Raw genomic sequence first — 20,886 nt, forward strand, 5'->3', positions numbered from 1 at the left:
TCATCTTTTACACAGAGCTTTTCTAAAGAAGGATCTTTTTCTTAGACTTGAGGACTGTATAAGCTCAGTCCTGTTTATTTTAGTATTTCTATGTTTCCTTTGTGTCTTAAATTCAAATTTTCCTAAATTTTGTGCATATTTTAGTAAAATTTTAACAACTTAAATGTGGTAAGTTGGCAAAATTTTCTTTATCCTAAAATCTTTTTGTGTCATTTAATATTTTCATACTTTGTTTTCTCTGAAGATAATGTAAATTATGCATATTTATGTACTTTTTTAAAAGAACTATACCTGTTTGTTACAATTTTTCTTAATTTCCAGAATATGACCTTTTGCCTTTTAATAAGAAAATAAAAATCATTACAATGGTCAGAAGATGTCTAAACTCAGTGTTAGCCATCCTGGCATCTACATATCAATAAACTATGCTTAACACAATAACTGCATATCAATAAGCTATATCTTAACGCAATAACTAAGAAAATGCTGGGAAGGCTGTGTTAACCAGTGTGATGAAAATATGTCAAATTATGTACAAAACCAGTGTATGGTGCCCCATGACTGCATTAATGTACACAGCTATGATTGAATAAATAAATAAATAAAAATAAACTATGCTTGAAACCCCTGTTTTTTATTGTAGTACTTAGTTCACTCCTAGCCAGTACAGCAAACTGCTAGAGAAAGGCTCTGTAGGTGCTAATAGGTACTTGGAGTGAGGAGGTGGGAGGAAAACAGAATGACATTTTTGGTGTTTCTTTCTAATTTAATTTTTTGTTTTCACCCTCACAGCAAGTTGAAGTAGATTGCCAACAGTGTATGCTTGAAATCCTGGATACAGCAGGGACAGTAAGGATATTCTCTCTTTTTTTGGTAGAATTTAATTTGTGGACTGGTTATGTCATCTGAATAATTCTTCTGGGGTAAAAGTAATCATTATGATTAAGAACAAATTCTCTAAATGTAGGTCTTCTTAAATTTTCTATGTGTGTGAAATAAACTGCAATGAACTTAATGTTCACTTACCACAATCAGATTGTATATTGAATTCATAGTATACGCAGAATCTTTGTGTTGGGTTTTTAGGTAATACAGGTATTTTTGTGGGTTAAATAAGACTTTATCTCTTGGCACCATAGTTGTTCATTTTGATAAAAATTCTTTTTTCTTTTCACTAGCATTTTAACATCTCAGTGGGCTCAGCATAGATACATGTTTCTAAGGAAGGGAAAAATCTTTTAAGATTAGTTTGAGCCTCATTTTTTTCATCTTTAAATAATATAATGCATTGGTACATCACAGGGGGCTTATAATGGTCAAATGAGATAGTAATTATAAATCACTTGGCACAGTGTCCATTACATAGTACGGAATCCATGTGTTTATTTGTCAATACTGTCACTTTTATAATTTCTTTCTTAGTTTTGTTGGGGGGTGGGGGGGAATCTTGCTATTAATATGTTGCCCAGGATGGTCTCAGGCTCCTGGGCTCAAGTGATCCTCCTGCCTTAGCCTCTCAAGTAACTGAGATTTTAGGCACACACTACCACGCCCAGTCTCCCTTTACAATTTTTTTTATTAATAACTGATAATTTTCAGTTATACTGCCATACAAAATGCATACACTAAGCAATTTTTGCTTTACTTTTCCTTTTTTTCCCCTTTATGCAGGGATAAAATTAGGGATTTCCCAGCTTTAAAATGGTTATATTCTTAAATATTATAAGTTGTTTAAAATTCAGCACAAGTTTTTCTGCTGTAATTTTATGAATGATGAGAAAGTTTCATGTAGTTCAAAAGAAGCACATAACAATTATATATACCAGTATAGTACTAACTATACTATCTTTTTATATTCTTTTGTGAGAAATGCATTTTGATTCTAATGAGAAGCTTTAGATCATTGGAACTAATTTCTTACATCAACTGAATCAAGGTATCTCTCCCTCTTCCCACACCAATTTTCCTGACTTCTAAATCAATGAAATTGCCCTTTGTTTCCAGAAGCCCCAATAGCTAAAAAGAATACTTTTCTACTTCTTTTCACCACCTCTGTAGTGTGAGGGCAGTCTTTTTTCTTTCCCTGTCCACGTTATAAGAATGAAGTTCTCTACTGCAAAGAACTTTCTTTGTGCTCTCCAGTACCATGTCCATCTCCCATTCTAGCACTCAGCACATCATGTTGCAGCTGCCTGTCTTCTTGACCATGTCCCCTGGGCCTTGCATAAAACTCGGAAAGCATCTGATACTCATTAATCTTGTCCCAGCTCACTCCTTATTCCTTAAGATTTTCATTCACTGTCTCCAACACTGCTTCTTCAGAATTGTTTGTGATGTTACACTCCAAATAGAATCTATGTGAGTATCATAGATGATTCAGTACCCTGCCCTGTCAGTGCCTTGATCTCTGTCCTATCAGAGCCATTCATGCATGGTTTTACTACTTTAGACTCTATGATTGATTACCAATAACTGTAATACCTCCTAATCTCATTCCAGGTATCTCACTCACCACTCACTACTTCTTGTTTATTCATCTCACTTCCTTTAATGCTCTTCAACTTCATTGGAACCTACCAGTTCATTTGTCTTTACATATTTTTATTTCCCCTCATATTTTTATCTCCCCTCATATTTTTATCCCTGTCTGTACATAATAGCTTCACAATCTATCATTCATGATCATACACTTGTGTATATCTTCAGTTCTCTTGACTTTTGGGCAATTTTTTACTTAGTTGGTCACTATTATTTTTTTTGAGACAGAGTCTCACTATATCGCCCTTGGTAGAGTGCCAGGGCATCACAGCTCACAGCAACCTTAAATTCTTGGGCTTGAGTGATTCTCTTACCTCAGCCTCCCAAGTAGCTGGTGCTCATTAATCTTGTCCCAGATCACTCCTTACTCCTTCACAGTTGCCCGTCACAATGCCTGGTCATTTTTTTGTTGCAGTTGTCATTGTTGTTTAGCAGGCCCAGGCTGGGTTCCAACTCTCCAGCCTCAAGTTATGTGGCCAGCTCCCTAACCACTGGGCTACAGGCACTGAGCCAGTTGGTCAGTATCTTGAACTGTAAAACCATTATTCATTCCAGGAAACAAAGCTTGTCTGGTTTTTGCCCTGTTTCATTGGTTATTCCTAAATCTCCTTTCCTAATTTTTTTTTATCTCTACAACCTCTTAATGTTGGATAACCTCAGTATTTAATACTTAGATTTCTCTTTTCTAAGAACACTGCTTTGGAGCTCTTTTATAGTAGGATGGTTTTAAATATAATCTGTATGCTGATACATGCTGAATTTATAATTCCATCTCTGAGTTCTTTTCTGAACTTTAGATTCTTGTGTTTAACTGCCTTTTCAATATCTCTTCTTGTATATATGCCAAATAAGTACCTCAAATATAACATGTCGAAACTGAACTCTTGCTCTCTCTTCCCCAACCTGGTCTGTCCAAAGTCTTTTCTGTTTCAGTCAGTGGTGCCCTTTTAGTTGGTTATGCCTAAACCTTGGAGTCCTCCTCAACTCTCTTCTGTTACATTCTATGTACATCCAAAATTTCAGTAAATCCTATTGACTTTACCTTTAAAAATTGACACCACCACAAGAATCTTATGACATTATCTTGGTCAACAATGTTATCTCTGTTATCTTTCACCTGGATTATTTCAGTAAGCTCAAGACTGGTCTCCCTGCTTCTGTTCTTGACCTCCTTCAGACTATTCTCAACAGAGTAACCACAGTATTCCCATTTAAATATAAGTCAGATCTTGACTTCCTCATCTTAAATTATCCATTCAGCACAGAGTAGACATGCAAGTCTTTATTACATTTACCTAAAAGGTCCAAATGGTAATCATCTCCCTCTCTGATCCCTCTCCACCTCTACTTCTGTACTCACTAGTTAACACTGTTTCAGTGAATCCAACCTCTTAACAGCTTCTCATGTACTCTGGATGTTTTTCTCCTGAGCACCGTTGCATTTGCTGTCCCTTCTGTCCAGGATACTCTTTCTCCAAATAACCATAGAGGTTACTCTCACCTCTTCAGATCTTTTTTTTTTTCTAAGTTTTTTTTTTAAACTTTAAATTAAAAAAAAAAAAAGGCATTTTCACACTGAGGAGATTCAGCTTATCTGCTTTGAGGTCACCTCTTCAGATCTTTACTCAGATATTACCTGTAAAGTTTTCCCTGAATTATATTTTAAAATATAACTTTCTATTCCTATTCTAAAAAGAAACCGTCTATCCCCCTCCTCGGCTTTATTTTTCTTTGTAACCTTTATTACCACTTGGCATACTTTATTTTTGTTTGTCTCCATACATATTCCTCCAGGGCAGAGATTTTTGCCTCTCATGTTTGCCAGTATCTAGTACACACAATGTCTGGCACATAGAGGGTCCTTAGATGATATTTGTTGAATGGATAAATTTTGCAGAACGTCCTTAAAAAGGCATTTGGCATTCTCAATAGGAGGCGACATCTGCCACAGCAGTTCTATAAGGTCTATTCTTAAATTGGATTTTCAAAACCCAGGTTGCTTGATAGAGTCTCACTTTGTCACCCTTGGTAGAGTGCCGTGGTGTCATAGCTCAGGGTTGTCATAGCTCACAGCACCTCAAACTCCTGGGCTGAAGCAATTCTCTTGCCTCAGCCTCCCAGAGTGCTAGGATTATAGGTGTGAGCCACCGTGCCCAGCTCATGTTTACTTTTTGATTTAATAAGAAACAGGGACTGTGATCTCAAGAGAACATGATAGGAAAACTATTGCTAGTATTTGCAACCCATATTTGCAAATGAATTCATTTATTACATAATTAAACATTTGAACAGTGGCAGAATTTAACTGGTTAGCACATAGTACTTTCCTGGAATATACAAACTTTGTAGGTAAAAGATCCCAGAAATCCCCAGATTTTACATTTTCCTGGAAAATGCACTGGCAGCAGCAGAGAAAGCTCACCTATTTTCCTGTGGCACACCAAAAACTGGAATTTGAAACTAGGGAAATGACTGATAGGTAGCATAGCTGACTCCCTGGAATACAAAAGGACCACGTCAGCCAGGGTAGAAAAACTGGCACTGGTGTAGTTGGCAAACAGAGGCTGTGTAATGATGGACAGTCAGTAAGCCAGGCATGAAAAGCTTAGGAAACCTTGTGGATTGATTGATTGAGACAGAGACTCACTATGTCACCCTCTAGAGTGCTGTGGCGTCACAGCTCACAGCAACTTCAAACTCTTGGGCTTAAGCAATTCTCTTACCTCAGCCTCCCAAGTAGCTGGGACCCGCCATGACACTGGCTATTTTTTAGTTGCAGTTATCATCGTTCTTTAGCAGGCCTGGGCTGGGCTGGAACCTGCCAGCCTCTGTGTATGTGGCTGACGCCCTACTCACTGAGCCAGTTTGACACCCAGCCAAACCTTGTGGATTTAGACCTTATTTTGTATTTATGTATCCAAAGGTGCAAAGATCCAAAATATAAAGACCCAAGTTATGCACATTTTTAATATTCTATCATACATGCTTTCTTAATACTGTATATAAAATCCCAATACCCTTTTAAATAAGATTTTTTCTTTAAATCTGTAGTTAACACAATAATGATTATCACCAAATAAGAGGAAATGGCCCTAAAATTAAATCATTTTAATTTGGTGTGACTAAATGTTAACAATCGCTAAATCTAGCTAGATAGTCATCATGCTAGTCTTGCATCTTTTCTAAAGGTATAGAATAAGGAGGAAACTAAAGATACATGAATAAGCTCGTATAAAAAGAGTCTGTTGATTGTCAAGATGATAAAATCTGCCAGTAGAGATTTTGAGACTCTATCTTGGATGATTAAGTTATAGTTCAGTGTTGGGTGCCTCGGATCATTTCCAGTTGGGCAGTAGTTGTGTCATAAATTTGCAAATAAAATTAATTATGATCCAAACTGATTAGGATCTATATATAAAAAAGAAGTATATACCGTTCTTCTAAATCACACCAAAGCAAATTAAGATGGTTAGGAATTCCCTTGAATTTGACAGTTCATTGTCATTATTTCTAATCACCTCAGCGTTGCTGGAAACTATGTGTCATGTCTTCTGTCATGATAGCATGTAATAAAAAAAAAATAGTAGCTCACTTGTGATTATTCTCTTCTAAATTGTTACAGTATACCTTCAGGAAACTTTAATTTATAATTGCATGTTTTTAAATTATAGGAGCAATTTACAGCAATGAGAGATTTGTATATGAAGAACGGCCAAGGGTTCGCACTAGTATATTCTATCACAGCTCAGTCCACATTTAACGACTTACAGGACCTGAGAGAACAGATTTTACGGGTTAAGGACACAGAAGATGTAAGTATTTTTCTCTCTATAAGACTTACTATCTCTTTGTGGCCAGATAAAAAAGTATCTGTTTTCTTTATCAGTAGAATATTCGGAAAGTATCTACTACATCCCTAAAAGAGCCCCTGTGACCAAAAATTTTTGACTACAAATTACATGCTGAGATGTTTAAAAAATGAAGACGTGTGGTAAAGTCTTCATTGTGCTATGTCGCTAAAAATGCAATATAGAAGAGGAGTCGAAGATTTAATTTGAAAAAGCGGGACTCCAGCTTTGAAAGGTGGTAGTTAGGTTAGAAACCGTGTTCAAAGAACAGTTATTAAGAACCATAATGGTATGTTCCTATTGGTAAAATTCTATTCGTATAACACATTTGTACTTACATGGTAGATTTTTCCTTTGAATTATGTCAAAGTTTTTAATAACTAGATTTTTAAAAATTCTGTTTTAGAAATCTTGTCGTATTCAATGAATAGCATTGTTTCTGTTGTATGTCTTATGGATATCTTATATATTTACTCAGTTTTGAACTATAGAGAGTTCCTTTTCAGTTGTATAAATTAGGATATAAAATTTCAGTTGTACCTTTCTTTGTGTTTTTGTGCGTTCTCTCTAATTATTATTAGGAACTTATAAATACACTCAGGACCTTAACCTTAAGTAATCTTGTAGGCAGAAGGGATTTATGCCTATGACTCATGACCAACTGTAGCATAATGAATAATCCTTCCCATGACTAATTTATCCAAGAGAGTTCTGTTTTCATGGCAATTATGTGCAAATCATTAAACTCTGATAATTTTAATCTCTTTATCCCATGTACTTAACTAAAAAAGATGGAGTCGTGAATGTCTAGTGTGTTTAATCTAACTCATGATGATTGCTTATTTTAGGTAAAGGTCTACCATGTCTCTTAAGTTCATTCATTTTTATATTGTCTGTCACCTCAAATAATTTGTTCCCTGGACACCTTTTAACTAAGGAAATTAATAAGTTATCTACCTGTTTTGCTAGAAGTAGGAAGTTATAGATGGATGTAGGCAAGGAATTATGATATGGAGAAAGGGGCTTTGTTTTAACATCTCACAGTCTTCAGGTCTAAATGTCAAACATAAAAGTAGAACCCATTACCATATTGGTCTTACCACTACTTTTGGCACTTGTTGGACCTGTAAGATGAAGCACTTAAAACAGTTAGGCCCATTGAGTTTATTCTTCTCTACGTGACAATAAGTTCCTTTTCTTTCAGACTTTTCTGCTTGAAATTCATTTATTAGAGTAGTCTACATAAGATTTTGGGGATTGCATTCATAAAATAATTTAGCATCATCTATGTACTGGGCTGTCCTCCACATTCCCTTTTGTCTCTTCTCTCTTCCCTCCATCTTTCCCTTAACACACATGCTGTAGTACTTTTTGTTTTAGTGCTTAGAGAAGCTTAGAGTCCTAACCAATATATTTTAGAAAAGGCTAAGTAATGAGTAATGTTCATTTCAGATTATGTTCCTTCCCACAGGTTCCAATGATTTTGGTTGGCAATAAATGTGACCTGGAAGATGAGCGAGTAGTTGGCAAAGAACAGGGCCAGAATTTAGCAAGACAGTGGTGTAACTGTGCCTTTTTAGAATCTTCTGCAAAGTCAAAGATCAACGTTAATGAGGTAACCTGTAGCTGCTGGGCAGCACAGACAAGTGCTTTTTTAGTTTCTCTTGCTTTAAGTTCTTTTAAGCAGTCTTGATTCTGTCACTTGATAGAAAATACTAATTTCTAGAAATCCTATTTCAGTTTGCATAAGATCACTTTGATGGCTTTAATGAGGGCCCTTAAATTTACCCTATTGGCAACGAGGAAGTTACAATTAGAGATTATGTATAAAGTCCTGCTGAGCCCCCAAGTGATATGCCTTAAAGTGGTATGTGAAAACTTCTGTCACCCTTGTATTATTTCATTGTGTTATCTATCCAGATGTGCATAAAAAGAATATAAAGTTAAGCAGGAAAATACAAAAATGAAGTAGTTATAACAGTGAACTTTTGGTGTACATAAGATCCCTCCATGTGGGAACCAGAGCACAGTGCATTATTTGTCTGTGGGAACCTATGCGCTGCTAAACCTCTGGGTTGCAGTCTGCAGTGCAACAGAGGTACTTTTTCATAGCAATCTTGTTTAAGTCAACCCTTGACATGAGGGTTTGTAAGACAAAAGTAGAAAATCAGTAAAACAAAATGAAGTGCCTTAGCCATCTTAAGAATCTTTACTTTTTGGGAAACACATGAACTTTATATTCAAAGTGAGTAATATGTGAGTATCAACATATGGAATTCACTCAGTCCTATAGGCTTAATACAGCAGGTGCACAGGCTTTTCTTTTGTTTTTTTCCCAGGTCCTTTAGTTAAGCACTCCACTATCTTAAAAACATAGCTGTGGAGACAGGAATACTTAGTAACTAAGCTACGTGCCTGGGTATAAAAGGCTTAGCATATACTAGGCCCCTGAAAAATTAGTGCAGTTCCTAAATGTCCCTACCAATCAAAAACTTAAAATGTTCCTTTGCTTTTGTTAATTTTACCATAAGCACTTTTAAAAAATAAAAACAAAACGAAAGGAGCTTCTTTCCTTTGCTCTTGCCTGTGTACTTGCCATATGTAGCATTGCAGATAAGCCAGAATTCAGATCACATAAAACATGGATGAGAATTAAACAGGGATGCCAGGAAGGCTATGTTAACCAATGTGATGAAAATGTGTCAAACGGTCTATAAAACCAGTGTATGGTGCCCCATGATTGCATTAATGTACACAGCTATGATTTAATAAAATAATAATAATAACAAAGGGGAGCAATTTTTCAACTCATATTTGAGAGGTTTTTGTAATGTTGGCAACAAAAGCATGTAAGGGCAGTAGTAGACAAGCTTATTTGTAGGCATGGATGCAAAAATTATAAATAAAATATTAATTTTAAAACAAAAAAAAAAAAAACGAGAATTAAAAAGGGGTTAGGTTATCAGAGTCCTATGTTTTTGCTTGCTTTTCCTTTCTGGCCTGTGTCTGTAGGTCACATTTCCTTAACTGATAAACACATAGCAGCAAAAAATGAAGCTTGCTACAAATCTCATATTTTACAAATAATCAAGAATGCCAAAGCTTGCATTTTCGAATGAGACCATTTTTAACAAGTACATAAAAACAAGAAATTTATATATTCCATTTATTTAGCAAATATTTATTGAGTACTTATGTCTTACACTGTGTTAGGCACCCAGGTAACAGTCATCCAGACACTATTCCTGCCCTAGAGAAGTTTACATCCTACTAGGAAACAAGTCCTACTGAGATCCTCATCAACAAGTAAAAAACAACAGTAACTTTTTGTTTCTTGAGACAGTCTCATTCTGTTGCCCACGCTAGAGTGCTGCACCATCAGCCTAGCTCACAGCAACAGCAAACTCTTGGGCTCAAGCGATCCTTCTGTGTCAGCTTCCCTACTAGTTGGGACTACAAGTGCACACCACCACACCTGGCTAAGTTTTTCTATTTTTAGCAGAGATGGGATCTCATGCTTGTTCAGGCTGGTTTCAAACTCCTGAGCTCAAGCCATCCTCCTGCCTCAGCCTCTCAGAGTGCTGAGATTACTGCACTGAGCCAAAAGAAGTGAGTTTGGCAAAGAACATCTTAGGATTGGAGAATGTGCTTCGCTAGTGGAACAGTGTTGTGAGATCACCATCTCCAAGATAATTGGCCTTATAGATTCAGTTCCTTACTACCCCTGTCCTTACTCTCACTGGTACCCACCTACCCAGTTTATCAGGTTCATCTGGGGCTAGGTTGAACTCAGGTTCAGAATATGGGCTCTCTTCCTTTGGGAGCCAGAACACAGTGCATTACATGTTTGTGTGAACCTATATGCTACTAAACCTCCTGGGTTGCAGTCTGCAGTGCACCAGAGCTGCTTTTCAAAGTGTCTTGTTAAAGTCAACCGTTGATATGAGGGTTTGTAAAACAGTAATAGAAAAACAATAAAACAAAATACAATACATTAGCCATCTTAAGAATCTTTACTTTTAGGTGACACTTGTGGCTCAGTGGGTAGGGCGCCGGCCCCATATACTGAGGGTGGCAGGTTTGAACCCGGCCCTGGCCAGCTAAAAAACAGCAGTGGCAACTGCAACAAAAATGGCCGGGTGTTGTGGGCGGGCGCCTATAGTCCCAGCTACTCTGGAGACTGAGGCAAGAGAATTGCTTAAGCCCAACAGTTGGAGGTGGCTGTGAGCTGTGACACCATAGCACTCTACCGAGAGTGACAAAGTGAGACTCTGTCTCAAAAAAAAAAAAAAAAAAGAATCTTTACTTTTTTGGAAAACATACAAACTTCATACTTTAATTTCTTGAGTATAATACTTGAGTTTCTTTTAATATTTCTCTTTTTAAAGCCTGATAATCCAGCTACTTTTGATAGTTAATTATTTCTTAGATGCCTTATATTTTGTAAATGTTTTTGTGATCTTTGAATGCCTGAAGATAAAGGGATATTTTCAGAAGATTCACTTCTTGGCCTCAGCTTTGAAAACAACAAGGACATACTGTTTGACAAAAGAACCCTCTAATTTTCTGATTGATATATACATATTTTTTAAAAGCTATTATTCACACCACTTTTGCTATGTTCCAAAAGAAGCATATAGCCATACAAAATCACATCAGTGTTAAGAATTATTTATTCTTTTCTGAGGCTGGACTAATAATTGGAATCAAGACATCGAATTTAGGAATGGGAGAGGGATTGAGAAACTCTATTCTGTGTTCCCTTTAGATTTTTCTATAGTTCAGAGAGATGAGGAAGAACCTAGGCTGGGGACTTTCAGCATTTCTAACCAAATATTATAGTTCGAACATGCCCTCATCACTGAACATCTGCTGCTGTGAGGTAGGCAATGTTTTCCAAAGAAATAATTTAGAATACTACAAAAATCTGTTACCTTTTTGAACAGTACCAGAAACTGGCCAACATGAAGAAACTGAAATAGATTAAACTTACTGTTTTCAGCTTTTACCTTTTTATTAATTTTCTTATTATCACTTATGCATTGAGTCTAGGGAACCAATGAGAGCTCATTAATGGCTTATGCACATTGAGAGTTGTTTTGTTTGTTTGTTTGTTTTTTGAGACTGAGTCTCAGGCTGTCTCCCTGGATAGAGTGCTGTGGCATTATCATAGCTCACAGTAACCTCAAACTCCAGGACTCAAGTGATCCTCTTGCCTCATCCTCCTGAGTACCTGGGACTATAGGCGCTTGCCACAAGACCTGGCTAATTTTTCTACTTTTAGTAGAGACTGGGTCTTGTTTGTTGCTCTGGCTGGTCTCAAGCTCCTGAGCTCAAGCAGTCCACTTGCCTCAGCCTAAATTCTGGGATTACAGGGGTGACAGAGTTGTGAAACAATGGACTTTGGAGTTAAGAAACAGAAACCATTTTGTTCCATAAATTCTGTTTCCAAACGTTTCTTATTAATAAGATAATAGAGAATTAAATGCTTTGAAGAAGGGACTGGGGAAGGGGGGGCAGAAAGAAAAGAATATAAATCAGTCACTTTTATAGTTTTGGAATATACCACTCAGTACTTTTTTCTTTGTAACAGTTAATTTAGTCTTAACAATCTTTGGACCATTTTTAAAAGTAAATAAATCTTTATCACCTTAAATATAATTGTTCACCATCTATCTTAAAATAAATGTAAACTAATACTTTTAAAATTAACTGAAAAAGTTTAAGAACAATAAAAAGAATTTCCATTTATTCTTCATCTAGATTCACCAGTTATTAACATTTTGCCACATTTGCAGAAAACATACTGTTTATTCATATTTTAGTATGTGTTTCCTCATATCAAAAACATTCTTTTTTCTTTCAGTTTTTGGCCAGGTTCGGGTTTGAACCTGCTACCTCTGGTATATATTTCTTAACTCCAAAGAGTACGGCACCCTACTCCCTGAGCTACAGGCACCGCCCAAAAAACATTCTTTACACAACCATAGCACAAGTATTAGAATCAGAAAAATTGACATTGACAAAATCCAATAGTGCCACGTAAATGCAGTGCATTTTCTAACCCACTTTTGCAAAGCATTATTTGTTCCAGATGAATAACAGTAAGGGTCTTCTGTGATACTTGTTTTTATTCCAGGTTGTTAATGAACATTCGCATTTGATAGGAAAGAACCATATTTAGCTGATCTGTTTTGCGTTTCAACACCTTGGCATACCTGGCATTCTGAAACTGTACATAAGCAGATCAGAATTAAATGATCTTCTTTAGGGGAGCATCATTTTGTCTTTGATACCTTGAACTTTTCATCTAAAAATGAATTCAAAAAAATTATTTACAGATACTATTTGTCACTTCAAATCAAAGATCAGCAGACTTTTTCTATTTTTTACTTTAATAAAAGATAACATCACCAAAATGGGGATAAACAAAAATCATGTCTCTCTGCATGTGATACCTTGAGAGGGGTCCTGTTCTATCCAAAAATGTATAATCTCAGTCTAATTATGAGAAAACATTAAATAAACCCAAACTGTGGGAAAGTCTATAATATTACAAGCCTTTATTTTTCAGAAATGACAGTATTCTCAAAGACAAAGGCCAGGAATTATGCCGGATTTTAAAAGACTAAAGTGATAGGAAATAAAATGTAATGTCTGATTCTAGATGGATCTTATCCCTGATGGGGAAAAGTGACTTATAAAGGACATTATTACTGAGGCAACTGACAAAATTGGCATTTGTATTGTAGGTAAAACAAAGTAATGTATCTATGCTTAATTGTCTCAACTATGATAGCTATAATATGGTTCTGGTACTTGGAAGAGAATATCCTTGTTCTTAGGAAATACATACTTAAGTACTAAGGAACTTTTAGTAAGCACACTACTCTTAGACGGTTCAGAAAATAATTGCGTGTATGGAGAGAGGAGAAAAGATAAAGTAAAAGTAGCAAAATGTTACTAAATGGTGAATCTGGAACAAATATACAGCAGTTCTTGATGCTGTTTTTTGCAGTTTTTCTATAAATTTGAAGTTCATTTTCACTACCAGTTCTTCTTCTTAATCTGATATTTACTATCAAAGAGCAAGTGTATTTTCTTCATTGTGAATAGGTAAGTCCTGCCTTACCCTGACTGAAAAAGTCAGTTGGGGCTTCTAAGAAACCTGACTTTAAAACAAAGCAGCAAAATACAGATCTAAGCTCAGAATGATATTTAACAGAGTTGTTTTGTGGAACAAGTCTCAAAAATTAGTTGAGTAAGTACTTTTTTCTTGTTTTTACTTAGATATTTTATGACCTGGTCAGACAGATAAATAGAAAAACACCAGTGGAAAAGAAGAAGCCTAAAAAGAAATCATGTCTGCTGCTCTAGGGCCGTAGTCAGCAGCAGCTCTGAGCCAGGTAAGATGCTAACAGCAAAACAATGCCTTTTTCATCTTATTTTGGATTTTCCCAAACTTTAACCACATTCTGTTGGACCTATTGCAATATGTCTAAGTATCTGTAATTTGTAAATGTGATATATAACTTGGAGATACATTTATTTGTTGGATAACTTGCCCTCTTTCCATGAGATTCTAAGGTCAAGAATCATGTCTGTTTTACTCACCACTGAGTCTCCACTGCCTTATAGAGAATGAATATTAAAAAAATCCTGGTTGAATGAGTAGAATGCCCCCCCCAGATTCATCCCAAGTTAAAGTGAAACAGTGGTTCATCTGAAATAGACCTAAGTACACATTTGGTGAATTATCTCAAAGTGAACACTCCCACATATATTAGCAGTGGTCAGTAGTCACTCCTCTCCACTTGGAGCCCCTGCCCTGATTTCTAACACTGGGTTAGTTTTGCCTCTCTTTGAACTTTACATCAATAAAAATGTGTAAAGTATTTTTTTTATTGTTAAATCATAGCTGGGTACATTAGTGCAATCAGGGGTGCAATGTGCTGGTTTCATATACAATCTGAAATATTCTCATCAAACTGTTCAACGTAGCCTTTATGGCATTTTCTTATTTGTTGTATGTAGACATTTGTATTCTGCATTTAGTAAGTTTCGCCTGTACCCATTCTAAGATGCACCGTAGGTGTGGCCCCACGCATTACCCTCCCTTTACCTAAAGTATTATTTTATGCGTAGCTTCTTTCACTCAAAAATTTGTTTTTGCAAATAATCTATGTCGCACATAGCAAGAGTTCATCTTTATTATATGACTACACTAGCAATATATTTATATATTTTTCTATTAGTAGACATTTGCGTTCTTTCTTCTGAGGAATTACTATGAATAATTCTGCTGTGCACATTCTTGTATTCATCTTTGTGCACACGTGCATGCATTTCTGTTAGATACATGTCAGGAATGGCCAGATCACACACTATACATGTGGACAACTTTAGAAGATACTGCCAAAAAGTTTTTCATAGTGGTTATGCCACTTTCTACACTGACTATAGGTGCCATATTCCCCTCAAAATTAATTTTGTCAGCCTTTAACTCGAGCCATGGAGTGGATACGTGGTAGTATATCATTGTAGTTTTAGTATTCCTTTCTTCTCAGGTATGGGTCAGCTTCTTTCATATAAACATTTTGTCTGTAGGCTTCTAAGTAGTAGTTGACTATAAGTACCAAATTAAAAGGGCCGGGTGCAGTGTGTCAGGCCTATAATCCTAGCACTGTAGGAAGTCGAGGTGGGTAGATCTCCTGAGCTTGGGAGTTTGAGACCAGCCTGAGCAAGAGTGAGATCCCAGCTCTACTAAAAATAGAAAAACATGCTTAGGAGTTTGAGACCAGCCTGAGCAAGAGTGAGATCCTGGCTGTACTAAAAATAGAAAAACTAGCTAGGCGTTGTGGCAGCCATCTATCATTCCAGCTACTGAGGAGGTTGAAGCAAGAGGATCACTTGAGCCCGAGAATCTGAGGTTGCTGTAAGCTATGGGACCACAGCACTCTACCCAAGGTGACAAAGTGAGCCTCTGTCTCAAAAAAAAAAAAAAAAAAAGCACATAAGTACCAATTAAGTTTTCATTAAGTGGCCCCATTAGAGAGAAACTAGTGGCAGCATTTAAGCTGCCTATCAAGTGAGAGACCATGCCCTGTGGGGGGTCTATTTATTTGTTTTTCTTTATGTATTTAAATCTTCTGAAGAGTTTCTACTTCATCAACTCCATAAATAATGCCATCAAAGAATATTTTTATGGGGTAGATACATGATGTAATTTGATACTAAATATGTGAATATTACTAAACCTGTAAGTTGGAGGATAGTAAACTGTTCTCTCTTGAGAGTTGGTACATTGTCTCTTTTAAGTCTATTTAGTAGATTATTTGTTCCAGAGCTCCAAATTAACTAATAATATATGCTTCCTTAGAGATATGAATGAGTATCTCTTAAGGGAAACAGCTGAGTAATTGTGCCCCCTCTTTAAATGAAAGTATGTAAAGGAAAAATGGGAATAGGGATTGTATCTGGTAGTCAGACTTAAAGAAAGGTAGCTTCTGGCCAAATGGTTGCTTTAGGCCTTTAATGAAATCCTGATTCAATAACTTTGAATCATCAGTTCCCTGAAAGTGATTAGTGTTCTGGTATTTGTGTTTGTAAGGCAGGGAAAGGTGGAAAAAATGAGGACTCCAGTGCCAGTTCTTAAATACTATATTATTTAAGTCTCTTTTAGTTGACTGGTTCATTGACATCATTAACCTTTGCTAGCCTTAGTTTAATTTCCTATTCTCTCAGTGTATGTTTAAAGGAAAAAGTGCCATCTCCTGGCCTATTGTGATTTTAAAATTTCATTTCATACACACCTAACAATGAGACAGCGTATTATAAGTTTTACCTTAGAGGAGATAAATCTTTGCCTACATCTAGAAAGTAAGGCTTTCATCCTGGTTGCATAAATTCTCAGACCCTGGTATGTAATTCAGTTTGCGGTATACTTAGTAAGTCACCTGAGATCTCTATGAATGTTCCATAATGCCAAATAATATATGACTTAGCAATCAGACTACTTCATAGTGCATTTTATTGTGATTAAAGACTTGAAGTGCCATGTTGTTCCTTTACTTTTAAAAGTACTGAGCTACAGGGTAGATTTAAATGTCAATTGCAGACATTTTTAGTGAGTGTATGTGAATCTTCTGGGCGACTTTAGTCTTCAGGCCAAATCACATTGAAACATGTTAATCTCTTTTGTATATATATCCCATTTTTAAAGACTTCTGAGAAACTCACCATCAGGAATTCTTCCTTTAACCTACTTCCCTTCTGTTGTCATTAAGACTAACTTTGATTCTTGTGCCCTTGAATGTGGGGATCAGCTCTTTCTGTATCATTCTTTGTCTTAATCTCTATTAGAAGTGTCAATCCTAATACACATAATCATAAAATAGTTGACTAAATTATATCTTATGGAAAGTTTATACAGGCAAGTGTCATTTCTTTGGTAAAAAGAAAAAAGTTTTAAAAATAAAATGATAATGGAATATAAAAGAAATATCACTGTTTTCCTCTTTATACACAGGACTGTCAGATATAATGTGGAACATTAACTATAATAAAACTGAGGATAGTTAAATTGATTGATAATAGACTTCCTTCCTGTGAATTTAATTGTCTTCTTTATTTGTTAAACATTTTTAAAGGGAATTTAAAATAGCCCCTTTACCATAACTGTCTAGTATAATTTAGTTCTCTAGTAATGATCAGTGAAAGTCATTGTTTCTTTGTGTATTATTGGATGTCTGCTTGTTTAGTACCATCTTCTGACATCAAGAGATTAACCGTGTATATTGTATATCTATATCTGTTCAATGTTCTAGATTACAGAAATGAAGAACTGTTGCCTAATTAGAACGTGCCAGCATTCCAGTCTTCAAAAAATAAATCCGAAGAGGCTTCTCCTGTTTTATATATTATGTGAAGAATTTAGATCTTATATTGGTTTGCACAAGTTCCCTGGAGAAAAAAAATTGCTCTGTGTATATCACTTGGAAAATAAGACAATAGTATTTCTCCTTTGCAATAGCAGTTATAACAGATGTGAAAATAAATATACTTGACTCTAATATGATTATACAAAAGAGCATGAATGCATTTCAAATGTTAGATATTGCTACTATAATCAAATGATTTCATATTGACCTTTTTACCATGATTCCTCCCTGTCAAGCACTAAAAAGTTGAACCATTATACTTTATATCTGTAATGATATAGATTATAAAATTTCCCCTCAAACTCATTGCAGCAGATAACTTTTTGAGTCATTGACTTCATTTTATATTTAAAAATTATGAAATATCTCCTGTCATTATATTCTAATTACAATTGTGCATAATGCTTTGGAAAAATGGGTCTTTTATAGGAAAAAACTGGGATAACTGATTTCTATGGCTTTCAAAGCTAAAATATATAATATACTAAACCAACTCTAATATTGCTTCTTGTGTTTACTGTCAGATTAAATTACAGCTTTTATGGATGATTAAATTTTAGTACATTTTCATTTGGTTTGTGTGTTTTGTTATTGTTTATAGATATAGATTTAAGGCCTTTATTTTATAATGACCACATTGTTTTAAATGCAGCAGTAGCTCCTTTCTGCCTAGTATCTGCAGAACACTTGGCTTTAAACTATACTAAGGACCTGGTGATTTCTCTAGGAACAGACCTCGCACTTTCTGTTCTAGATATATTTATTCTTACTATACAGTAAAATACATCAGACTGCATAGAATAGTTTTGTATATTCTCTCTTGATCTTAAAGATTGTATCATTGAATAAAATATCCCACTTTGTATTATTTTTATATGTAAAAAGATAAGTTTAACACTGTATCAGGGTTTAACTTTTACTATTTCAGATCTTCCACAGCTTGTAATGTCATCAAGGGAATTCTTTTGCCATTGTTGATTTGTTGGGTGTGAGCCCACTGTTGAAGTGTAAAATGTGAAAAATTTCAAATTTGCTTTATAATAGATTGAAGAATTTGAGACAAGTGGGTGAAAGTTAAAACACATACAAGGAATGTGTTAATTACTTTTGTTTCAACTATTTATGAAATAATATGGTAGTAGTAACATGAAAAGGAGCGCTAAGTTAAAATTTTATCTTCCTGTATAGTGGTGCTTTTCTTTTTCTTCCCAGTTATTTTCATTTTTATAAAAGATAGAGCTTAATAAGGACATGGACGCAGGGTGATATTACTTATATAGTCTCCATAAAGAAAGGTAGAGCAAAAAGCGTGTTGACCAGCTAAATGCTAGAAAAGGAACAAAAAACAAGCTTGGGAAACCCTGTGCCTTGTCTCCAAACATGAAGGAGGAGACCAGTCCTAGAAAGTCTAAATCATTGCTCAGGGATCTAGATACTGTCTCATTGCAAGTAGGTATGACGTATTCATGCCTTGCTGAGATTTTCCAGGAGCGTGGTCAGCCTGTCAGCTACTAAATTGAAATTTAAAAATCAGGTTTTAAATGTAAGCACTATTTAACCAACCTGAGAAATTGTTAACGTATTGTTTTTTAAAAATGGAAATTGTATTTTTTTTTTTTTTTTAGTTTTTAATAAACTTAGTTACCTAACATTTCCCTTCCACTGATCTAGTTATGCATATGTATGGGATTGAGGGGCCAAAAATATAGTAAATTTTAAAAATAAGTGATGAATTAGGGGCAATTTGTCCAGGTCAGGATGGCATGTTTTATTTTGGCTCAGTGAGCAGGGTGCCGACCCCATATACCGAGGGTGGCGGGTTCAAACCTAGCCCCGGCCAAACTGCAACAAAAAAATAGCCGGGCGTTGTGGCGGGCGCCTGTAGTCCCAGCTACTCGGGAGGCTGAGGCAGGAGAATCGCCTAAGCCCAGGAGTTGGAGGTTGCTGTAAGCTGTGTGACGCCACGGCACTCTACCGAGGGCAATAAAGTGAAACTCTGTCTCTACCAAAAAAAAAAAAAGTCCTCCAAAGTCATTCTGCTTCGAAACTCTCTCTCAAACATTTCTTTGGACTTGAAAAATCATAGACCTACATCTCACCAGTAAAATTTTCTAGACATGACCTTGTTACATAGATTGTGTAATTATTTGCCAGATTAAGTAGAATCATTAAATAAGACTAACTCCAAGTTCCTGTGTGCTTGAGTAGTAGCATAAATTTAAACTGTTTATAATGTGGTGGAGAAAGAAGATTGATACTAGATTGCTTTGTCACATCTTTTTTTTTTTTTTTTTTTAAGAGACAGAATCTCACTTTGTTGCTCTTGGTAGGGCAACACAGCTCACAGCAACCTCCAGCTCTTAGACGATTCTCTTGCCTCAGTCTCCCAAGCAGTCACAACTTATACTTGGGTTAAAGGTGGAACCATCAAAAAAATGCCTTTGGGCATACAGTGGTATGCAGAGCAGAGCCAGCTGAAATCTGATCTGTGCATGCTATCTCAAGGAAATCTGTGGTTGCTGAGCAAGATGGAAAGGTATCCTGTTAGAAAATGAGAAGATAGGTGTGTTTTTATATTGTCCTGAAGTGAACTCCTTAATCCTGGCTCCAGAGGGCAGCGTGCCTGAAAATAAGATGTTATTTTTGTAGCTGAAAAATCAGAAGTCTCGAGGATATTATATGAATCTCATGTGATACATATCTAGGAACTGATACCATTAAGTATTTGTGAGTAAACTATAATGGCTTTGGTTATATGAGTGATATATAATTTAAGAAGTCTTGGTGCCGCAGTTGATAGTTTTATTTTTCAGTTACAATACAAATGACTTTAATGGCTTGATAGTGCCCCCAAACAATCTAGTTTTAGAAATTAACAGTAAATACCGTGTATGTAATCTATGATCTTACCTTCCACCAGGGGGAGCTTCAGTATCAGTTAATAATTCTACAAGCTTTGACTTAACCTATTCAATAGACACTGCATGCTTCACAGAGAGGCTTAGAGGCTCTCCATCAAGAGTTTCCTACCTAATGAGCCTGGAAAATATACAAAAATTCATCAAAGATGTGAGAATAATACTGTAATTTACTGAAATACAGCCACAAGGGTAGTTCTCTTAAGAATATTTGGAGAGGCTCAGCGCCTGTGGCTCAAGCAGCTAAGGCACCAGCCACATACACCTGAGCTGGGGGTTTGAATCCAGCCCGGGCCCACCAAACAACAATGACGGCTGCAACCAAAAAATAGCCGGGTGTTGTGGCGGGCGCCTGTAGTCCCAGCTTTTTGGGAGACAGAGACAGGAGACTTGCTTGAGCCCAGGAGTTTGAGGTTGCTGTGAGCTATGATGCCACGGCACTCTACCCAGGGCGACAGCTTGAGGCTCTGTCTCAAAAAGAAAAAAAAATTTTTTTGGAGAAATATGGATGTCAGTATATCACTCTCTTCTCCAACAACTCTGAACAAATCTGTCACCTTGATCTGCCATCATAAATGGATACCTTTTTATACCTCAGTGAAACAATCCACTTTGAAGCTGTAATATACATGGAAAAGTTAA

The 20,886-nt window shown here is 36.0% G+C and overlaps 1 protein-coding gene across 6 annotated transcripts in view; it reads left to right on the forward strand.

Moving 5' to 3' along the window:
• RAP1A (RAP1A, member of RAS oncogene family) overlaps window positions 1-17,896 on the forward strand; it is an 83,088-nt gene extending 65,192 nt beyond the window's left edge. For all 6 annotated transcript variants that reach the window (XM_053591062.1, XM_053591056.1, XM_053591060.1 and 3 more), the window contains 5 exons: window positions 793-849; window positions 6,210-6,350; window positions 7,858-8,001; window positions 13,677-13,792; window positions 17,213-17,896. In XM_053591062.1, coding sequence (XP_053447037.1) covers window positions 793-849; window positions 6,210-6,350; window positions 7,858-8,001; window positions 13,677-13,763 — 429 coding nt within the window. In that variant the 3' untranslated portion in view covers window positions 13,764-13,792; window positions 17,213-17,896. The remainder of the gene's footprint in view (window positions 1-792; window positions 850-6,209; window positions 6,351-7,857; window positions 8,002-13,676; window positions 13,793-17,212) is intronic.
• Window positions 17,897-20,886: the final 2,990 nt, after the last annotated feature.

This window comes from Nycticebus coucang, chromosome 5 (genome assembly GCF_027406575.1).
Source record: "Nycticebus coucang isolate mNycCou1 chromosome 5, mNycCou1.pri, whole genome shotgun sequence".
Taxonomy (NCBI): domain Eukaryota; kingdom Metazoa; phylum Chordata; class Mammalia; order Primates; family Lorisidae; genus Nycticebus; species Nycticebus coucang.